Source organism: Psittacula echo, assembly GCF_963264785.1.
Source record: "Psittacula echo genome assembly, chromosome: Z".
Lineage (NCBI taxonomy): Eukaryota > Metazoa > Chordata > Aves > Psittaciformes > Psittacidae > Psittacula > Psittacula echo.
Window position 1 is genome coordinate 68938672 of NC_137742.1, and position 23707 is coordinate 68962378.

At 40.5% G+C, this 23707-nt stretch overlaps 1 protein-coding gene across 3 annotated transcripts; it reads left to right on the forward strand.

The window, feature by feature from the left end:
* The first annotated feature begins 895 nt into the window (after positions 1-895).
* On the forward strand, positions 896-22597 carry REEP5 (receptor accessory protein 5). 3 transcript variants are annotated; one of them, XR_013958827.1, is made up of 6 exons: positions 896-1039; positions 1233-1326; positions 13959-14097; positions 18540-18708; positions 19078-19251; positions 20096-22597. XR_013958827.1 is itself a non-coding variant. In XM_080638644.1 (5 exons), the coding sequence occupies exons 1-5, from the start codon at positions 922-924 to the stop codon at positions 20143-20145; spliced, it is 570 nt and encodes a 189-aa protein (XP_080494770.1). In that variant the 5' UTR covers positions 896-921; the 3' UTR covers positions 20146-22597. The 3 variants fall into 3 exon arrangements, 1 of the variants encoding a protein (XP_080494770.1); XR_013958828.1 differs by having other exon boundaries at positions 19078-19182; XM_080638644.1 differs by lacking the exon at positions 19078-19251.
* Positions 22598-23707: the final 1110 nt, after the last annotated feature.

Here is a 23707-nt window from a genome sequence, read left to right on the forward strand (position 1 = left end):
CTAAGGCACATGAGAAACAAGGAGGTGGTTGGTGACAGCCAGCATGGCTTCACTAAGGGGGAATCCTGCCTGACCAGTTTGGTGGCCTTCTATGATGGGGCTATGGAACTGATCGACAGGGGCAGAGCAGTTGACATCATCTACCTGGATTAGTGCAAAGTGTTTGACACTGTCCCACATGACATCCTTGTCTCTAAATTGGAGAGACATCAATTTGATGGGTGGACCACTCAGTGGATAAAGAACTGGCTGGATGGCTGCATGCAAAGAGCTGTGGTCAATGGCTCAGTGTCCTGCTGGAGACTGGTAACGAGTGGTGTCCCTCAGGGATCAGTGTTGGGACCGATCTTGTTCAACATCTTTGTCAATGATATGGCCAGTGAGATTGAGTGTGCCCTCAGCAAGTTTGCCGATGACGCCAAGCTGTGTGGTTCGGTTGATATGTTGGAAGGAAAGAATGCCATCCAGAAGAAACTTGACACGCTTGTGAGGTGGGTAGATGCCAACCTTATGAAGTTTAACCATGACAAGTGCAATGTCCTACCTCGGACTCGCTGGGACGCTACTCGCTTGTTCCTCACAGGGTTGTCCCCGGCCGCCCCCCTAAGCTTCACATCAGTCCCAGCAGTGACAAGGCCAGCAGGAGGCCGCAGGGACAGGCCGGTCCTGTCCCTCCCCTGTGCCCGAGTTCCCGGACAGGCGGCACCCCACCTCCATTTCGCGGCGCGGCTGCGAGGGCCGGCAGAACATGGCTCCCTACCGCTCCCCGCCACCTCCCCAGTGCGACGGCGGCGGAGGTGGGCGCGGTGCCACCGCCCAGCGCGGCCGTAGGTGGGCGGCCGGACGGCGCCAGAGGCGGAGCGTGTTGCTCTGCCGCTGTGCAGCCGGGGCTGTGGCGGCTGAAGAGCGGGAGGCTGCACCATGACCGCGGCTATTAGGAAGTGGTTCGACCGATTCCTGCATGAGAAGAACTGCGTGACCGCCGTGCTCGAGCATATCGAGAGCAAGACCGGCGTCAACCGCGCCTATATTGCCATCGGTGAGCTCCCGCCTCTCCACCCCCAGACGTCGCAGGTCTCCTCAACGCCTGAGGTCGGGGGTCGCCGCGTATGGGATGAGCGGAGCGGCCGGTGGCGGTGGCTACGCCCTTCCCGGCCCTGCTCCCCGGCGCCATGGAGCAAGCGGCCGGCTGCCAGCGTTAACGGTTCTCTGCTCTCTCCTCTCTCGCGCAGCCATCGTCGGGGCGGTGGCCGTGTATCTGGTGGTGGGCTACGGCGCGTCCCTGCTCTGCAACATCATCGGTTTCGGCTACCCCGCCTACGTGTCGTGAGTGTCGCAACTCCTGCCCCTCTGGCCGCTGTGGCGGCGTGTGTTATTCGTGGGGGAGGGAACAAGGGTGTAAAATCACTGCCGTACGCTGGGACGCGGTCTGTCACGGTGGACCACACTCAAAAATGTTTCTCCCGCGCACCCCTTAGAATATATAGCCGGAAGGTGCTGAGTAAAGAACGAGGCTTCTTCCATCTGGCAAATGCTGTGTAATAAATTAGAGATGGGAGATGCTGGGTAGTTTCTACATTTGAAAACCAGTTCCTGAGATGCATTATGTTTTCGCGTTGAGTTCTCAGCTTTGTCACCTTAAGTAAGAAGGTGGATTGCTGTGTTGTAGCTGCTGCTAGTAACAGGAGGGAGAATGGTTGGAATGGTAGTTGCCAAAACTCACACTGGTATTTTTAGCTGAGGACACTTTCAGGTACCCAAGAAGGCAGTGGTGCAGTGCCAGCATATATTTGATATGAAGCACTGGTTACTGTAATGGACCAGAGACAGAGATATGTGAGAGAGACCTGTTTACTCCAAAACCACCTCGCTGATGAGAAGGTGGAAAAGAAGACACTGTAGCTCCTCTTGGGGTAAAAGACTTAAGAATACTTCATTTTTCAATGCCTCTATTAAGATGGTTTTGATTTAAGAATATCTGGTCTCTTAGGGGCATTACACTCTTGTGAGACCAAAATGCATTTCCGTTCTGGTAAAACCACAGTGGAGTGTGTTCCAGAAGTCTTCATAAATGTACTGAATAAAAACCTGTGTAGCCTGACAGTTCATAAAATGGAAGTCCTTCCCAGCTACACTGCCATATTGAAACACAGTGCTTGCCTTTTGCGTAAATTTAGATACAGCCAGCAATTTTAAAAAAGTAACTAGCTAACTATCTCCTGGGCGATACAAACCAGGTTCCTCCACTTCGGGGATTTTTGTTGGTTTTTTGGCTGGTTTTTTTTGTTTGTTTGTTTGGGTTTTGGTTTTTTGGTGGTTTTTTTTTTTTTTTTTTTTTTTTTTTTTTTTTTTTTTTTTGTGGTTGTTTTTTTCCTGTAGACTTTCTTGAAACACGTTCTGGTTGTGATGCTTAAAAGTCAGAAATGCTTTTATAAAATGCTGTTCAAGGTGAGTACTGATTTAGGAGATTATAGGCCAAGAACTTGGGAGAAACTTGGTCTTTTTCTGTGATTTCTGTAATGCCATGTTTAGTGAAAAGATTAGTTAAAAGGTGTTTTTTCATTAAAATCTGAAAGTGAAAATATCAACCAACAAAGCTGATAGTTGTGTAGGAATTTTATGTTTGTGTGCTGTTTTGTCTGACTTAGGTTACTTTTAAACTGACAATTCTTAAAATCTCTTTTAAATTTTTTAATTTGTTTTAAAACAAATTTGGTTTGGGATTGTATTTTTATATCTGCCATTATGCAACTACAATGAATAAGTTGATAATGAAAGATCTTAGAGCTGTGTAGTCTCAAAGCACATGTCCCTCTCTGTCTTCTCTGCACCCACACTGCATCTGCAGGCTTGCTGGCAAAGCAGTGCATGTTGGAAAACACTACAAAACTATGTGCCTGCTCTGTACTTGGGAAGGAAGAGACAGGAGGGGATAAAGCCTCACAGACAGTAGCAAATTGAACATGAAGAATGGGGTTTTATCTTCCCTTCCAAATCTGGATTTTTTTTCTCTTATTGTTTTGTAGCATGTCTACCCTTTTTCATGTTGGAAGGTGTTTTTAAATGTATCTTAATGCGAAAAGTTACCTCCCAGATGTTAGTATTGTGGGGTGGGATTTTTTTTGTGGTTGTTTTGGTTGGTTGTTTTTTTTAAGTAATGGGTGCATAGAATCATAGAATAGTTAGGGTCGGAAACGACCTTAAGATCATCCAGTTCCAATCCCTCTGCATTGGGCAGGGACACCTCACACTAAACCATGTCACCCAAGGCCTCATCCAACCTGGCCTTGAACACCGCCAAGGATGGAGCATTCACAACCTCCCTGGGCAACCCATTCCAGTGCCTCACCACCCTCACAGTAAAGAATTTCTTCCTTATATCCAATCTAAACTTCCCCTGTTTAAGTTTGAACCCGTTACCCCTTGTCCTGTCACTACAGTCCCTGATGAAGAGTCCCTCCCCAGCATCCTTGTAGGATTGTCCTTAGCTACAAATTTCAATCAAATAAAGAACCATGATGTTATTTACATAAACAGAACTGACATAGTATTCACGTGTTTTTCCAATTCATGCTTAGTTAATGCTTTCCATTTAGCTGTCCTTTTAATGCTGAAATAATTTGAGGACAAAATTATAATTTTGGATGAAAATCTGATTTAAAATGCATGTGATGTGTTGCATGCCAGTGTCATTCGCTGGTTCCAGCTCATGAACCAGCCTGCTAACAGCAAAGGTAGGCTTCATCCTCTCCTCTTTCTTCCTTCCCAAGTACAGAGCAGGTACATAGTGTTGTAGTGTTTTCCAACATGTATTGCTTTGCCTGCAAGCCTGCAGATGCAGTGTGAGTTCAGAGAAGACACAGGAGGACATGTGCCAGTGCATACATTTCATGGTCCAGTTCAGCTTCCCTTTTTTAGGAGTGAGGTGTGTGACCTCAGGATAAGCAGCCCTTGCCAGCCTGTGTGGTGTTAGAGGATCAGTCTATCTCCTGAGGGGGCTTTCAGTCTGGGGTCAAGCATGGGCTGCCTGACCATGAAAAAGAGCAAGAATCCTCTTTGGTGATTACCCTTCTTCGACCACATGGGTTTCATTTTGTTTTGGTGCTACCATGCTGCTCTCCATGTCTATTGTAGGATCTCTATCCTAATGCTGGGCTAAGCTGCAAGGAAATAAAGCTGAATCACCAGAAGTGATTCCTGCTTTCATTCTTGCTGCTCAGAATTCTATACTGCAGTCAAGGTGCTGCCAAGTGATGTCCCTCATGCTCATCAAGCATTAAGAGCCAAAGCTTAAAGGACACTAGGCAGGGTGGTTTGTTTATTCCTCTCTTCTATTTGGCCTGTCCCCCTTGAACAGATTGCTGAAGAGCCTGCTGTATGAATTAACAGTAGTGCGTTTTGCTTCCTGGCATTGGGCAGAAAATGGCTTTCAGCTGTTTTCATCAGCTGTGAACACCCTCAAACAGCTTTTACTGTAAAAGCTGTGGCTTCTGGAAGAGGTCAGGAGTTCTAAACAGAAAATACTGTGCAGGTTGTTAGTTTGATATTTACACAGGTGTTTTAACAATGGATCCAAGCCTGAAATGTCTCAGGTACTGAAAAAGAAAAAGCAGACTACTAGTCCCCAATTAGCTTACTTTCTTCTGTTGTGAGTTAGATCAGTGTATCATTTTTGCATTGTCAGTGCCTGAATTTAATGTGAAAAGCAACCAAGTACTAGGTCAGGCTTCTTTTTAGCAGAAAAGACACTCATGAAGGAGTGGGACAGATGTCTGTTTTCTGCAAGAGAGATCACCTTTCCATCCTTTGTTGCTTAAAATGGCAGACAGCTACCAGATGAGTAACCCTTTAGGCATGTTATAAATCTCTTTATTAGGATTTTTAGTTCTGGGTTACCTTGGTCACAGTAGTTACTGTTAATCTCAGTGCTTCCCTAAAAGAAAATATATATGGGAAAGAAACCCAGAGAAGGATGCTCAGCTCAGATTTCAGCCTGTTTACACGTGCAACAAGGGCATTTTTGCAGATGTGCAGGTGTATGCTTGTCCAGCCTTGTATAATTCTCCGCGGTTAATGTCTGTTACAGTTTCAGGCAGGCACAGCTGCTATTTCCTTTCTCCTTCCCCCTATCTATGTTCACCTTCAGTTTTGCTTTCTGTAAGTCTTTAGTGGTTTTATGCACAGAGGAGTGTCTTCTCTATCAGTACAGAATCTTTCAAAAAACCTGCGTCTTCTATGCCATGTCACCAGCAAGGGTCCCTAATGTAGGGGAAATTAAGCAGTAGTTTTCCAGGTAAACATGACCTGGCTGTTTCCCAGTAAGTCAGTCAGTCTGGATTAAAGTTTGTCATAAAACACTAGTCTTAGTCCGTAAAATTCTGATTAGTGCTATGTGATGGAATAGAATAATTAGTTCTAAGTTGAAACCTCATATTTGTTTGCAGGCTTTTGGATTTGCAGTAGACCCATTTTGAAAAGTTCACCACAGATGATAGAAGCAACTCTTTATACTTCTAGTGAGCTTTAGCTGCACAAGGTGATATTCAGACTAGTAGATGGAAGAAGTGAGTGTTGCCAGTATTTTCACTGCTTCTTCAAAATGTCCAGGGCTAGCTGTTTAAAAATATAGCTCCACCCATAGCCAGTGGTGTTTAACTGCCTCTGAAAAATGTAAGAGAGAGCACGCAAGCAGGAAGGGAGCCTTTGATGACTAAGGAGTGTATGCAGAGGATTGGAAAGTTCAGAAGTGCTGTCATATTGGATTTAAAAATTGCAAAGATGAAAATAGCTTTGGGCAGTACAATGTCTGAACTTATTACTGGTGTCTTCAGGGTAGAAAAGCAATATAGTAGAGTCATACTTTGGTTAATTTTATGCTGTTAGTTCAGTTTAGCTGAAGAGCAGCATTTACAAACAGGAAACAGTCTAGATTGATTGTAGAGAAGTATAAATGCTTAATTCAAGTCTTTATTTGAATATTGTGGCGTCTTGAGCCTATCCTGTAGTTCCTTTCTCTCTTCCATACCTCTGAAACAGGAACACTGCTTTTCTTTCGTCACAGTTGTTTAGAAAACGTTAAGTCATGCCTCTGTGGAGAGCTAGCACAGCATGTCTGCCCTCTCTTAGCAAGTTTTGAGGAGAATGCTTAATTTTTCCCCTTACAGAAAATGTTGCATGATATACTAATGTTCACAAGTAATTTTCTAAAGCTGCTGCTTTATAAAAGCAATTTGAGAGATGTAGTTTATCTAACCAGATTCGTAATGCTCAGTATGAATATAAGTAGAAAGTTTCCAAATCTAGCCACACTTAACAGTTTCCTCTCTGACACCATTTTCATGGAGCTTCAGATACTAGAAAGTGTATTTTGACTTTTTGATAATGTTATATCAAATGAGTTCCTCCAAACATACTTCCTTTCTGTCTTTCAGGTTTTTCAGGTTTCAGAGCGCCTTTTAAAAGCTCTCTTATCTGTGGGCTGGACAAGTGATTTGCTCTCCTTTCTAGAGATAGCTAGTGGTTAGATACAAGAGAGACTCTTAATATTATGATTACTGTAGGAAAATTTTAATTTATCTTCCATGTCCTAAATGTAGGTAAAAAAGTTTAGCGTCTTTGTTTTACAGGTAGATCCACATTGTGAATTAAACTCATTGAAAGGTTTGCAGTTTATAATTGATGTAGATAATATTTTTAGGGACTGCAGATATGCTTGATGCATAAATGAAGGCATTTTACAGACTTTCTTGGTCAAGATACACTGCAGCACTCTACCTTTCACATACTCCTCTCTCTTACTGTATTGACCTCTAGTGACTTATAAATATAATATATTCTTATAAAAGAAAAAATAGCATTAAAAAAAAGAAAAAAGTGCATGGTTGGTAGTTGCATTTCTTGTTTTCCTGTTTGCTTTGTTGTGGTGATGTATTCCAGTTACAATTTTCAAAGTCTTTCTTCACAGCTGAGACTACCTGTGACACAGGAGAGCTGGCAACAGCTTGCTGTCCCAAAAGGAAGTCTACTTGTTACTATGCATACAATGAAAAAGAGACACAATTTTAGATGAGCATAACAAGCATTTCCTTCAGCTGTTAGGAAAAGAAATGCAAACTTCCATCTAGTGGTCTGTAAATGCTACATAAAACTTTTTTTTTTTTTTTTTTTTAAAGAGGAATTGCAGAAGTTTGTTGCTTAGCAACTGGCACTGCGCACATAAAGGAAATTCTTCAGGTCTCTGCAAACCAGCCTCAACCCAGAAGCAAGTCCTTAGCCTGAAACTTGAATCTCTGGCCTATTTGCTGATGAGACAATTTTTTAGTTACAGTCAGTAATTAAAATTGTAGGACTTTTGTTTCTAGTTTGAAAAACCTCCTCACATAGCGATTACAGGGAAACAGCATTTTACCAAGACAGGTCTGAAAGCACTGCACCATAATTTCATGCTTTACTGTACATTTGTATAAATTCAGGCAGTACTATAATTCTTTTGCCTGTATTGGAGTAAACAGAAATGAAAACCTGTATTTGAGCTGTAACAAAATTATGCTTGAGCTATAGTCTTTACAGTGCAGCATAGGCTAACAGGAAAATGTAACTCTCTTCTTTCTGTATTGTTGTAAGCACATGGCAGGGGCCCAGTTTTTCTCATTTGTTTACAACAGTACTGTTTGAACTCTGTGCCTGCACCCTTAACAAGAACAGCTGTGGAGAGGCAACCAGAGCATGTGAAATATGTTTTTCCATGTAACAAAAGCAGCTGTCACTAGTAGAGAAGCATGTTGTGGATCCTTTGCATATGGCTTTTCCCAAAGCTCCCTCATTACATGCCACTTCTCCTTTTTTGTCAATATCTTCAGGGAAGACAACCTGAAAGACTTCTGTAGTACAAGATGGGATTAGACTTCAACACAGGGTTTTTAGACTCCAGCAGGCAGTGTAGCAGTACTGGTCTAACTGCTGATGTAGACAAGTACAGCCAACAGTACAGCTGGTAAAGCTAAGCTTGAGACTACATAGAGAGGTGAGCACTGCTGAAGGCCCCAGTGACTTTCCTTGCCCTTGGAGGAAATCCTCTTTCCAGATAGAGCGTATGGATGGCTTCTCCAGAGGTGGAGAGATGAAGGCTGTTGGAGCTCCTACTGCACAGCTCCACCTGCACTGCCCAGCCTGTGTAGCAGAACAAGCTGAACTGAGGCACTGATGCATGTTAATCCCAGCAAAAACAGCTGTGCATGTTTAAGGAAGCTGGTTTTAACCTGAGTCAGAACTGGGGAACTGATTCATCATGTGACCCTACACATACTTGTTGCAAAAGACGCAGGCCAAGAGCTAGCAGAGAGCAAGGAAATGAAGATTGCTGCTTTTTTTTGGCAGGAATCTAGCTTTGTGCCGAGTTAACATGCAGTACGTAAGACTCCCTTCACTGGTGAGCCAAGTGGCATGTGGTCCTTTTGTTCCCTCAGTCTCTGTTTGCTTTGAAGCAACTATCATATTGTCATATTTGGAGCACCTGTCATATGTTGTCTTCTAATATCTGTCCCTGCACAGAGAGTGAGCACCCCTTGCTATCCTGCTTGGATTTGTCTGCTGCCATCTTCTGGATACACAAAATTTTGAGAGAGGGGAGATGGTAAAATCACGCTGCAGCAGTTGCGTAAGTGCATTTGGCAGGAAAGTGTTTTCATTATCAGCAAATGCATAACTGCTGTCGAAGTCAGTAACGAAGAAGAAAGATGGAAGACTGAAGGCTTTTAACTGATGGGTGAAAATGTGTAAGACAGAACAGTAAAACAAATAGAGATATGCAGGTACTTGTTTCACTGAAATGATGCAAGATGTCATGGAGGCAGCCTGCCATGGTGAGTCTGAAATGAGGATGCACCAAACTTGAAGAAGTCTGTTTTGGAGTGAAGTGCTGATGCCACAGGGATATCTGAACAGATAGCTAGAAGTAAATTATTTTTTAATTACTGCAGTGTGCTGTGAAGAGTTGGGGCAGACCAGTAAGTATAAGCTCTAGAACTAGAGTTTTTTTAAATGAGGAAAAAAAGGGATTATGCTTGGCTAATAGGGTCACAAATATGCCTGCCTACTCATTTAGTACTGCACTTACTAGAAAAGTTAACACAGGATGTACGGAATGTTCCAGTCTTCCCTAGCTACAACATGAGCACTGGGTTTAATGGAGGCTAATCTATTTTAAAGTTGTAACTTTATTTATACAAGAATCATTATGTACTTTGCAAGATTTGAGCAATCACTTCACATGAGAGTAAAGCAAGAATATTTGGTGTCAGTTTATTTCTGGATTCCACATGTGGACTTGGCTCAAAAAAAAAAAAAATCAACAAACAGACCACCCCAAACTCATAACTGGTGTGCTTGTAATACTCTTAGTCTGTGAGTATTCTACATGTGAATTAACTCTAAAAATTATTTGTTATGCCAGAGCGAATTCAGGAGTGTCTCTTGTTGTAAAAGAGATGATTTTATTTGTTGAAATGAGTCAGATGCTTTAAATGAAAGAATTCAGCTTGGCAACTTAACTGAAATTGGACCAGTATCTGTTGCTACAGGTAAGAGGATAAAGTAACTACACTTGATCTAGAGTTCAGTTTGACTGATTCTGGGATGCACACAGTCAAAATTGAGCTGGCCCTTGTAGCAATGTAGCTGATAGGAGCCCTGGGCTACTGGAGAGCATCCATTCTTTCTTGTTGGCATTACCAGTTAGTGGAGTTACTGAGGAGCAGATCTGGCTAAAAATGAGGGGTTTACTTAGGTCCCCATCTGTCTGCACAAGTTGCAGTGCTGGCCCACAAAGGCTGTTCCACTGTTGGACAGGCATCTGTTGTTAAGATAACTGAGCTGTGCTATTTACTGTTGAGTGTACTAGAAGCTGTTCCTATTGACTGCTTTTACCTCCCAACAGGCAGAACTACTGTATGTAATTGTTTGAGACTTTCTTTAAAGTAATCTACAGTTAGTAAGCACCTTATAAAATCCTTTGTGACATGTTGTTACTACTTGTCATTAGCATGGAATGTAGTCAAATCAGTATTAGAAAAAACTTACAAAAACTAGCAGTATATTTTTTTTTAAATTTGAAGGTATGGGCTTTGACTGCTCCTTCCTTTGTTAGGAAATCTTAATGTTATGTACTAATGAGACTGACTTACTTGTTCTTGCAACACATAAATAACCTTTAGAAGAAGGCTGTCCCAAAGCTGGTTGCATTGCCAGAGCCTCTTGATCTGTATGTTTTCATTTATTGATGGAGGTTGCATTTTGAATATCAGACTGATTGATTCGTGGTATAACATGGAGAAGAATAAAGTGTTCTTGGTTTGTAGTAACATATATGTTGATGTATTGTGCAGAGCAATACACTAGTAACACAGAATACGTTACCTAGTAACATATAGAATAACTTAAAAGTCTAATTAGGGTTATAAATGGATAAAAAAAACCCCTAACCGCCTATCCATTCAAATACTCTGCATAACTTACTGTACTTGTTCTTGGATAAGGACTTTTTTCTATGACTTAGTATTGAAATAATGTGTAAGTAGCAAAGGATGGAGATAACTTTTGCCCTCTTTTTTAACAGGAACATGTTAGATTGAGTTTCCACTGGCAGTCTCAGCTGAGGCATACATTTCCCTTTCAGAGACAGAATTTTTGTAAAATTCTTTCCTTTCCTTCAGTGAGAACTTTGATTCGCTGATGACCCTGCTATATGCCTTCCCTCCCACTAATTTGGAGGGAGTAATTGCTAACAAATGCAGTTTGATCTTCCTTCAGAGCTGACCCTTAGCAGGTGTGGGGGGGGCTGCCAAATGAGCTTGTCCTATGGTGCATACCTAGATCAGACCATTACAGAAAAGGAGGGATATGTGCTGTTTCCTACAGTGTGCAAGAAAGCACCACATGTGGATTTAATGCTGTATACAGATGGTTAAATCAGATGGGGTTTTGGCTAACTGTACTGCTGCTTGTGACTGACCATGAAAGTGCCTTTTTTGTGTATTCCCTCCAAGTAATCACCTTCAAGAGCTAAGGAGATGGTGAACCTTCAAAGAGAGCACACCCATGTCACTGCATTTAGGAACTCTCAAAGGCCATGTGTTGTTACAGGAGAGAAAATAACACAGTGATATGCCATCTGCCCTTTGCCACAAAATTGAAGATTCTGAGCTTTTTATGAAAACTGCTTTTCATGATTGCTAAGATGACTTAATAATGCTAAAAAAAGTTAAACAATGCTTCCTTAAATCCATGAGTGGCTTCAGATGATGACTAGAAAACAGAAAAACTGTTAGTGGTTTCATTGCAAAGGGTTTTGGTTTTGTTTTTTTTTTTTTTTTTTCACAAATACCAAGCTAGCATGCTCGTTGTAAAAAGAGCCTTTGCCTGTATGCCTCAAATGGAGATACCAGCAGAACCAGAGAAATTCACCTGATGAACCCTACAGCAAATTTTTCCTAACATTGAGAAGCTTTGCCATTAGTTCCTTTCTCCATTTATCCACTACTCTAACTTCTGTGCTAGTCACTTGAACTTTTTCTTTTCCTCCAGAAATACAATTTTAGACCTTGAAAATAGATTAATAGCCCTCTACCTTACCTCGTGTGATGTTTTTGTTTTGTTTGTTTGATTGATTTTGGTTTTTGGGGGTTTGGTTTGGGGTTGTTTTTGTAGGATCCCCTCACCTGGTGATATTGAAATACCTGAGAGGTGGGGGCATAGAAATGTGGTTCATAGTGGGAGGGCAGAAGCATCTGAAGTTGGCACTGCCTTTGAGCAGGTTGCCTGGACTACTCTTTCCCAACACTGTGTTGCTGGAACAGCAGTAGGCAGACCTGCTGGTGTCCACCTGTGGAAAACGGGTTCTTCCAGTTGTGCTGATGCACCTCAATAACAGTGCCTTATTGTGCATGATGGGATATGGCAAGGGCTATTGCTTTTCTCATTGCAGAACCTTCCTGGCTAGCCACATGCTAATGGAAATAATGCATACATTAAGTATCAGCTACTCATACTGCATTTCAAAGTAATTCAGTCCAGAGGCTACACAAATTCTCTCATGTGTTTGGTGGGTTTTGCCAGTGCTTTTGCTACAACATAAGACATGTCGTATGATGGATATTTTTTCTCCTCTTCCCCTGCCTCCTTAATTTACAGGTACAGGAACTGACTGATTCAAAGGGTTTCTCAATTCACAGACCAGGAAACGTACTCACAGCCAGCCATCTGTATGGTTTCTATTTTGTAAACCACACTAACTCTCAGTCTTTTTTATGGACTAAAAACTGCACCTTTGATATGTTCCACAGAGGCTGCTTCTGCAACAGTATTGATGATGTTAAAGGAATAAGTTATAAAAGAATTAAACCTAAATTCATTAAACTCAGTCTACAGATTAATTCTGCAGCATGAGTGGAGAGGACGAATGCTGTTCAATACTCTTAATTTAAGAGTCATATTATTAGGCTTACAGTAGCTAGCATTTCCATCTAAAAGTTCTTACATTGCTAATCAGGAACTTAGCAAGCCCAGAGTCTCCATTTCAGTACTTTTACTGAAGGAAGCACATGTATGTCTTTCTTCCAACTTACTATTTTTAGAACTGTATAAATTTGAACTGCATTTTCCTAACAGCTGAAGGAAAAAAAACCCAGTCATTATGCAGGAAGCCCAAGACTTTATTAGAGGTTGCTCCACCCTGATTTTAGTACTGTAGTCTATATCAGGATTTGCAAGTTCTGTAGGAATGGATTTATAGAGCAAAACAATTGGGGATGCAGATACGTCCTCCCTGTACAGGCTGGGGGTTGCTGTAGGCAAGACCAAGAAGCACTTGGTCTGCAAAAGCTTCTGTTAGAAGTGAAAGCAAATCTGACAGTTTACTTTTTCAAAGCAGAGTCCAGCTAATGTACATTATAAGTGAAGATATGTGAGGTATACTATGGAACTCTGAACTAGATTTAAAATTTTTATCTAGATGCTGCCTGCACCAGGAGGTGTGATCTGTATTCCGATTCCCTAAAGCTTCATTTAAAATCTGTTTATTAGAGCTAACACTATAAAGAAACAGAGAATAGTATAGACGATCATAAATCCCTGTAGATGCTGGGAACCTGAAGTTGTGCAGCATTGAACGGATTTCTGATCCACATGCAGCAACAGACCTCATCTATAGACAAGGTTACCTCATTTTGATAATACAAGCTATTGTAGGATTTTTCTTTCAAGACAACAACCCTATTCATCATTCCTACTGTCAAAGAAAGAAGATGTTTGCTGTTAGATACAGGCAATGCCATGCAGATGGTATAATTACTGGTAGTCAGTGGGAGTTGCTGTGGGGGATTCTCTCTTTTCGTGAGCTTACTGGGTTTGTCCTGTGATTAGGGAATTTGTGCAGCACAGCACAGGCCTGTAAGCCAGGTTGTATGTGCAGCACAGGCTGGGGATCGCTGAGGTTAACTGTTACATGGGTCGCTAATGCTTTGATGTACAATAGTCTTTTGGTCAGGACTGCCAGAATGCATTCAGAACTGGAACTGGTCAAAGATTATCCTGTCTTCTCTGTCCTATGGACTGTCTCATAAACAAGGTCATGATGTTCATGGGGTTTTGGGGTTTGGTTTGGTTGGTTTTTTTTTTTGGGGGGGGGGGGGTTGGTGTTTGGTTTGGGTTTTTTTGTTTCGGTTTGGGTTTCTTTATGTTGCAATCGCAGAGCTAGAATTAGCTTGAGTATCTTTTTGATATCTGATGTATAGGGAAAAGCTTTGCTATTCAAAAATCTTGGGCATATTGTTTTCTCTATAGAGCATACAGAGTAATGAAATTTTGAGAATTGGTATGTAACAATAAACTGAGTCATAAAACCTTCACCGTTACAGATGACACTGATGCTGCTGATCTGCTCACTTGTTCTGTTTTCCTTGCAGAATCAAGGCAATTGAAAGCCCCAACAAAGATGACGACACACAGTGGCTGACTTACTGGGTTGTATATGGCGTTTTCAGCATAGTGGAATTCTTTTCCGATATCTTTCTGTTCTGGTTCCCTTTCTACTACATGATAAAGGTATGTTAATTCGTGTGACCCTTCTTCTAAAATGAGACCTTTGGCATAACTGGTTTAATGTCTTCAAGAGTGGATAGATGACAGGAGACTCCCTTGGAATCATTCCTGGGTAAGACCATATTTTAAGATGTTGATTACATGTAATTTATCACTAAGAAAGTGATCTGTTTACAACTGATGGTTTTGTGAGGCAAGAGGGAAAGTTAGGATGGGTGGCAGGGAAAGATCTGCCATGTTTAAAAGGAAAGAAAGGGTGATATGTGACCTAGAAAGTTCATATAAACATCTGTTTTGATACACTTCAAAAGTAGTAAGTGAGAGTAAATCTATAACTGTAAAAGTTTTTTTCTTGACTAAGCTGTATAATCAAAATGACTGACTTCATTCTTAGGCAAGAAAAGGGAAATTTCAATTTTCTCAGTTTCAGAGGAAGTTGGGCTTATGGCTGAGGGATTTCCCAAAACAAAGGAGAACTGAGTAATATCTTTTATATATTGGGACAATTTGTCTAACTATTGGTAATTGGCCAGGTATTCTTTAACAGGAGATAAAATATGCTTCTCAGTTATTAATCAAAGATACCAACATCAGAGAGTCATGTTTATTTGTTCTGTAATACTAAGATCCAGATAGTGGAAGGTTTTGAAAATTGATATCCCATCACTTTTTGCCTTTATTTTCTCAGACCTTCCTTAATGATACTGCATCAGTTGCTACTTAGAAGTGCCAAATTTTACGGCATGCTGAATGATCTCTCTTAGTTCATTGAAATGTTCCTGGTAGGCATTCTCACTGGTGGACACTTTGAAAAACATTTCTTTGTCCTCTTTAAGTCTTTCAGTTCTGACACTATGATCAGACAGTTGAAGAATCTTAAAGTTTGCCTAAAACAATAGTAAATTGGCTCAGCAAAATGTTTTGTAGAAGGTGGTTGTTAACCTCAGGAATCAGCCATCCTTTTCAGAGTGACAGCTGGTCAAGATACTTCTCCAGTTGCAGGTATACCATAACTGATTTTCTCTAGGCCAAGGGAAATGATAAATGGCCTTAAAAAGGAGTAACAATCTTCTCAAAAAACGGTAGGTGTTTTCTTCAACTAATGTGTATGAAAGGGGTCAGTTTTACTGTGGTATGCACTGCAGTGAAGACAAAGCCAAAATTTTACAGGTATGACAATCAGTACCTTCAGAACATTCAGTCTCAGTATCCCTTATCTAAGGAAGAATAGAACAGAGATATTCCAAAATACCTGGAAGGTTTGCCTGAAGGAGACTGCAGTTTTCATAACTGAAAAGGGATTTTATTCTATCTTATTTTCCCCCTTCCTTTTTGTTAAACTCAAATCAGAACCTTTCTTTTAAAATAACCTCTGTTGACTTAAATCACCTTGTAATGGTTCAATAGTCATTTAGGAGTTTCTTGTGTAATACCAAAACAAATACTTGGATGTGGTTTTATCTTTGCAGTTTTACAATGGGCAATTAAAAGTACGAGGGGAAGAAGAGAAGACAAATGTGTGATTAGGCACAGTGAAAATCTGACAGCATACTGTAATGGAACTAGTTTCTAGGAAATGCTTCTGCACCATGCAGTGTACTAGAAACCTCATAAATAAATAAGACTCTGCTTATATTTTTTTAAATGACTTTCAGAAAGTCTAGCACTTGCAATGAAACATCTCTTTAGCTCTGTAGATATACTTTGAAAGCTGGACAACTCCTGAAATACAAGCTATTTAAATAAGTGCTACTGTATTTAAATTAAGACTTTCAAGTTGATTACAGTTTTATTGTAGTTTAAATTATTGGTTTGGGGCTTGGTAGCTAAATTAGCTAATTGAGTGGTGGTCCTGGTTTTTGTTGTCTTTGTGGTGGGCTTTTCTGTTTTGTTTTTCAGGAGGAGGATTTGAGTTGTTGTTTTCTCCCTCTCTCCCTCTCCTCCCAAAAATGTGTGGAAATCCTCAAACATTTAATCATGTTTAACATCAAAACAGAGCACATTTTGGCTGAGGCTGGGATGGTTTTCTGTTTTGAGAAAAGATGGTCTGTGAAAAGCTGTTCTGCCTTTTATGGAGAGGTTTTTGACATGGAATAATATTGTACTATTTGTGTCTGGAAAGAACTGTGCAATTGCTGAGAAAAATTGATTAATTTTTTTGTAGCTTTATGTTGTAAAGTGTCTCTGTATATGCTTTCAGAGCTTGAACATGGTTAGTTATGGCACTTCCTGTCCTTTAAATGTTTTGATCATCTTTTCATAATCATCTTTGTACTGTGTATGGTAGTGGAAGTGAAACCAAATAAAAGTGCTTCACTAGTAAAGACAGATATTTGTAATACATGTAATAGCTGTCTTTCCAATCCCCTTTGTAAGATGTAGAAATACTGCCCCAGAGACTGTGCTATTCATTGCCACCACCTCCTTCCCCCCCTCCCCCAAATAAAATGGTGCTATAAAAGGTTTACCTAAACTGTGCAGTGTAAAAGCATTACCCTTGTCTATGTGCCATATGTAGCATGGATATATCTTTCTCCATTGTCACTTTAGCTCTGGGATGCACACAATCACATTCTTTCCCCTGCTGCATTTTTAAAGGAGGGAGGCAGAGAGGAGAAAGATGTTGTTTTGGCTGGACTTAAGTGATTTTGGGACCTAGACCTTCAGTTAGGTATGTGCCACATAGTTTAGAAGTAGTTCGAGGGACTGATGTTTTGTCTAATCAGGTTTTCATAGAATCATAGAATAGTTAGGGTTGGAAAGGACCTTAAGATCATCCAGTTCCAGCCTCCCCACCATGGTTGGGGACTCCTCACACTAAACCATGTCACCCAGGGCTCTGTCGAGCCTGGCCTTGAACACCGAAAGGGAGGGAGCGTTCACAACTTGCCTGGGGAAGCCATTCCAGTGCCTCACCATCCTCACAGTAAAGAACTTCTTCCTTATATCCAATCTAAACTTCCCCTGTTTAAGTTTGAACCCACTACCCCTTATCCTATCACTACAGTCGCTAATGAAGAGTCCCTTCCCGGCATCCTTGTAGGCCCCCCTTGAGATACTGGAAGGCTATGAGGTCTCCACGCAGCCTTCTCTTCTCCAGGCTGAACAGCCCAAACTTTCTCAGCCTGTCTTCATACAGGAGGTGCTCCAGTCCCCTGATCATCCTCGTGGCCCTCCTCTGGACTTGTTCCAACAGTTCCATGTCCTTTTTATGTTGAGGACACCAGAACTGCACATAATACTCCAAGTGAGGTCTTACGAGAGCAGAGTGGAGGGGCAGGTTCACCTCCTTCGACCTGCTGGTCATGATCCTTTTGATGCAGCCCAGGATACGATTGGCTTTCTGGGTGTGAGCGCACACTGAAGCTTCCTCATGTTCATTTTCTCATCGACCAACACCCCCAAGTCCTCCTCAGGGCTGCTCTGAACCTCTTCTCTGCCTGGGATTGCTCCGACCCAGGTGTAGAACCTTACACTTGGCATGGTTAAACTTCATAAGGTTGGCATCAGCCCACCTCACAAGCGTGTCAAGGTCCCTCTGGATGGCATCCCTTCCCTCCAGCGTATCAGTCGAACCACACAGCTTGGTGTCATCGGCAAACTTGCTGAGGGCACACTCAATCCCACTGTCCATGTCACCAACAAAGATGTTGAACAAGAGCAGTCCCAACACCGATCCCTGAGGGACACCACTCGTTACTGGTCTCCGGCTGGACATTGAGCTGCTGAGCGGCCAACCAGCCACTTCTTTATCCACCGAGTGGTCCATCTATCAAATTGATGTCTCTAAATCTCTAAATCTTTTGTGCTTCTACATTTAACAAAAAAACCCACAAATGCACTATAGAAGAAAAGGCCTCATAGCAGCCTTCTAGTATCTGAAGGGGGGCTATAGGGATGCGGGGGAGGGACTCCTCATTAGGGACTGTAGTGGTAGGACAAAGGGTAACTAGTTAAACAGGGGAAGTTTAGATTGGGTATAAGGAAGAAGTTCTTTACTGTTAGGGTGGTGAGGCACTGGAATGGGTTGCCCAAGGAAGTTGTGAATGCTCCATCCCTGGCGGTGTTCATGGCTGGGTTGGAGAGAGCCTTGGGTGACATGGTTTAGTGCACCGTGTCCCTACCCATGGTAGGGGGTTGGAACTGGATGATATTAAGGTCCTTTCCAACCTTGACTATTCTATGATCAATACACGTGTTACCAGATTAGCTTTAACTGCTACAGCCCTCCTTTATCCTATTAGTATCCATGAAATTATTCCAATATAAAGATTCACTGAATGTAACCATACTGATGTGCATACTTACTGGACTATGACCATAAAAAATGAAGGGGATGATGTACTGTTGTAAATATGCTCAAGTCTGTGGCAGTTAGGAAGGCACACTACACCTTGTCTCCTACTCATTTCTTCTACTTAGGCAGATGTTCTTCTTCCTTGTAGTGTGGTTTCCTGTTGTGGTGCATGGCTCCAAGTGCTTCCAATGGGGCAGAGTTTCTCTATCATCGAATTATCCGGCCTTTCTTCCTGAAGCATGAAGCTCAGCTTGACAGCGTTGTTAAAGACCTGAAAGACAAGGCTGCAGAGACTGCAGATACTGTCGCTAAGGAAGGTGAGGAAAAGACCATTTACTAATCACATCAAATAGGAGGAATTTCCCAGGGCAACTCTAATTTTAGAGTTAGGGGGGAAAAATGTAAGAAGATGATATAAATTATAATGGAGAAGTTAAATTTGGATGAAGATGCTAGGAAAAGAGGATTGTGGTGGATCTTTATAGGAGTGCAGTATGCTAGAATGAATGCAAGATCTGTGAGCGGAGAGCATGGCTAATTAGTGTGTGTGTCTTCACACCATATATATCACTATTAAAATTCTCTACAGAGGTAGGTCCAAACATCCTTAGAAGATACCTTCCACAAATACAGTTACTGCTTAAGTTATTGTCACCTCATTAAGTTACTGTCTTCTATACTGCCAGGTATTTGGAAGACCTTTGGAAGTATAGAAGAGCTGCCAATTGTGTAGTAAAGCAAATCCTTTAACTCCAATAAACAGCAACATGGGAAATGAAGTTTTCCCATCTGTAAGTTTTTGTACTTCTTCTTCCTCTGGAGAAGCCCACTCTTAAAGAAATTACTTAGGATTTTATTTGGTAAGAGTAAGTGTTATCACAGCCTGTAGGTTGCTTAATCTTTGCTTTTATTTCCTTGTACTCTATAGTGGACGCTCATACTCAAAAATATCTGATGATAGTTGTATGACTAGGAGAGGGAAGTGTATTAAGTAGCTAAACCAAAGGTTTATTTAAATTTAATTTGAAAGGAAATCTGTAAGGTGTTTCAAAGCGCTTTTAAGTCTCTGTTCTCCCAAACAATGCATGCAGTCTCATTTCCTCTTACCAACTTAAAGCAGTTTTCCTGTGAGTGCTTAAGTGATGTTCCTTTTTCAACTATGCTTGGAAATTTTGCTGCGTGACCTTCCTGAATCATTGTTAGACATGTATCTTAAGTAACAATCTTCCATGTTGTACATGGGATTTTTCTGTCCTCATTCCATCACTTATTTTTTCTACTTTTTACATACAAAGATTTGAACATACATATTTTTTTTAAGAACTGCACATAGGTATACGTGTACACACACACAGAGATTAGTGTTATTCCAGCCCTATTTCATCATCTTGGTAGTACATTTCTTGCTGTAAACCTGTATGTCCTAAACCTTATGAGAAGCACTGTGTGACTGACAGCTGTTACATCAACAAGTCTGTGCTGTTCATTGTTCTATCCTTGCTTATGGTTTATTTTTTTAAATCTTAATATAATTAGTTTTATCACTGTATGTGTATACAAAAGCTGTGATTTTCTCTGTGATGTTTCATTTGTGACTTAAAAGGGTATCTTTTTTTTTTTTTTTTTAAATGTATCTCCAGAACACTGAATAAACCACTTAGTCTGTTGGCTTCTAAGATTAAACTTGCTTTTATTTTCCTGCAGCCAAGAAAGCAACAGTGAACTTACTGGGTGAAGAAAAGAAGAGCACTTAAGCTATTAACTGGATAAAGCTTCCCTACCACCTCCTTTATGAAGCTTGATGTTACTGGGAACTGTGGTATACATCGTAATAATACTGCCTTGGAAACATTTTGATATATTAAAGGAATATGTTCTAAGTTTGCTTACCACTTTTCTGTGTCTGACAGAAAGTAAGCATTTTTATTTAAAAGCAATGCAGTGGGCAGCATCTGAAGCTTAATGAACATACTTTACTCATCTTCATGCAGAAGAAATATTTCCGTAATCTCTCTGCTTTAACATAAATAAAAAGTATATATATCCCACAGGCTCTGCACTTTAGTTGTCTCTTTATATGTAATTACTCGTCATGCTTCAACTGTGGTGCATCTGGTAACATGAAGCTACTGGATAAGGAAAATACTAGTCTGAACAGGTCTTCTTGAATATACAGGGAATTATTATGAGAGATGGCATAATGGATGTATTGCCCTCCACCAAAGTTGTAAATGATGAAATTACATGTTCTAGGCACCTGATGATAGAAATTACTCACTATTGCATGTTCTGTTGTAACACAGTATTTGGTAAAGTGTGTGTATTCCTAAATGTATAGATACTAAATACAGGGAAGAATAACTTCATTCAAGTGATCAAGGTTATATTAGTGTGAAATAATTTGCCAGAAAGAGATGTATTAAATTGCACAGGATTAGCGCAAGATGACTAAAGTACACCTCCTTGACTCTTCTTGATAAATAAAGTTGTCATCTAATAGTGTCTTTCAGAATCACTTTCAAAAGAAAACTACCTTTTGGTAAGGAGCAGTACTATTCCAGATACTTTTTCCTAAAGTTCTGTTGAAATACTAACTGCCTTGAGTGCCAGTGCCCAAAATCACATCATTAATGGGATGGACTGTGGCCTCCAGAAGCCTTTTCTGCTCATAAAAATCTGCAGTCTCTTCTGACTGTACTAAGAGCAACTTTTCATGACCACTGAAACTTCCTGAAAGAGATGCTTTGTTGCTGCTTGATACATACCTGACCAGTAAGAATGCAACCAAAGTTATTAAGAGAATAAAGGGCTTTTTGCAATCAATAGAAAATATTTTTTTATTTTAGATATAAACATATATTCAATCTTCCACACCGCAGACTTTTCAACAGATTCAACATGAATTACTGAAATCTCCCAGTTCTCACCTCCATGCTGAGATTTCTTTAAAGCCTACAGTATGACACTTCTTAACTCACAGAACACACAGAAGGCAAGTTTAAGGTTTTGATATGCAAAAAAGTGATTTCTGGTCCAGAGTCTTACATTCAAAAGATTTAAAGTATATTTTTGAAGACTTCTGGCTTTCTGCAGTAAACTGGTAAATAAACATTCACTGTAAATTTTCAGACACAAGAACTGCAAAAGAATGCACCACTCAGTGGAACTCTGCAGGTAGTTTTAAATTTGAGAGCTGTATTGAAGATTTGTAGAAGTGTCTTAAGAAAAAACATTCTAAGCTGGAAAAAACAGCGCTTGGGGCTGTAACCTTGGATAGCGAACTGAGACCCACTGTGCATCATTTTTTTGTAGGACGGCATAAGCCTTGTTTGAAGAAAAAAAAAAAAAAGTAAAATGCCACAGCTAATAATTCCATGACAACTTTTTATTATGACTGGATGTGCTGAAGGGAGTAAAAGTTTACAGCAAAGTTGTACATCTGTGAAAATCCACTTCACCATAGAAGTGGATTAATCTTGTCTTGCTTTTCCTCTGTCTTAAACCCACTGAACTGTTCTGTAAGCCGTACTTAAATCCTAATGCTGTGTTTTAAACCCTATCACCTGTGTATTTAGAGGTCATGCGGCCAGTGTAATTTAGCTTCACCTCTTGAAAACTTAAGTAATAAAAATACATAATAGTCTTATCTGATTTACCTGATAGATATGGAGTACTATGTAACCTGGTTCTTTAAAACCTGCTGATAAATGTTGGACAACCTAAATGAGGTCTGTAGCAAGAGCAGAACTTACTTGTCATTTCTCATACTACTAAACATTTCTTCCACTTATTAATGGGGATAAACATTTCTAGGTAAATGTTAAAACATTTTCTTACATCTCTTCTTAGAACTTAAAAGTTAGGCTTAAAATCAAATTCTTGTCTCTACAACTTTGTATTTCTTGACCTAAGTAGCTAACTGCAGTATTTCTTTGTCAGATTCCTACTTGTAGTAGAACACTGTTAACAAAACGTGATCTTGTTTGTCTTGATGCGAGTAGAAATTACTGAGTTTCTGAAGGAGAAAAGTTATTCTTTCCTGCAAGTAACTCCACTGAGCTGGCCCCATCGATCTGTGCTCTTCTCACTGTAATCGTAACAATATTTAATTTATGTGCAGATGTTGGTGTGCACATATACTCCCATGTCTCTGCTGAAGTTTTAATGTGCTAAATAAAAACAGATACAATTAAAAAAGAGATTCTTACATGACTGGTATGATGCCTCAGTAATAAGCTCTTAAGAATCTTACACTTCCAACAATGACAGCCTACTTTAAGGCAGGTCTTTACAGAATACTTGCTTCCCCTCCCCCCTCCCCCACCCGGCGTCATTACTGTGGAGCTCTCTGAAAGCCTGAAGGAAGGATTTCTGCTTCATGACTCGATCTCCGGGAGCAACTAAGCTGTTTTACAGCTTCAGGCCTTAACCGAAGAGTTTGGAATGCGGATCTGTTCCCAACAGTAAGCACTATGAGCAGCTGCAAGCTGCAGGCTTGATGGCTTTGCTTATTTAAGGAGTCATTAAGGGTTAGTGTTTAGAACCAGACAGAGGAAAAACGGTAAACTATGGGGATTTCAAAGTTTTTCTCTGGCCTGTTGATTTTCTAGTGTTCCATAGATCACCTAAACAAATAATGCTGTTGTCATTGGCAGGAAGGGGGGTTACACTTACAGTTCTTTCTGCTGCCACTATAAGCAGAACATTTCTTCTGCTTTATCCTACACGTCTTCAAACTCAGCAAAAAGGAAAGAAAGTTCAGAAAAACATTTAAAAAAAAAAAAAACCACAATGATAACATCACCACTAGTGACATTAAAATGAAACTGAATTCTTAAAACCAAAGCAAGATAGTTAACAACAGAAATTATTTAAAATAGTGGAAGATGGGATTAATATTTTTCCTGTCAAACTCAAAACCTTTTTTCATCTGACGAATTTAAGAAGGTGTCTTGCGTTTGCATTCGTCTTGTCAACTCCATTTAACTAGTCTGAGAACCAACACAAAAATACTCAACTAATTTCTTACCTTCCACCCCCATTTCAGACTCAATCAACAATAACTTCTTATGCAAACAAGGAAGAACAGAGTTTTAAAGAAATGGAATGACAAATTCTTCTAGGTCATAATAGACTGTTAGTATTTCCTATAAACTGCATGTCTGGCAAACATGCAAATAAACTGAATGTCAGTCTTGTCCTTCCAGAAAACTGCTACACCCAGTGTGATGGAATGAAAAGTGCTTGAGGAATAACAACCACTAAGGAAGAGCTTTGAAAAAGTTCCTTAGATGAGTATATGAACTGGTCAAATAA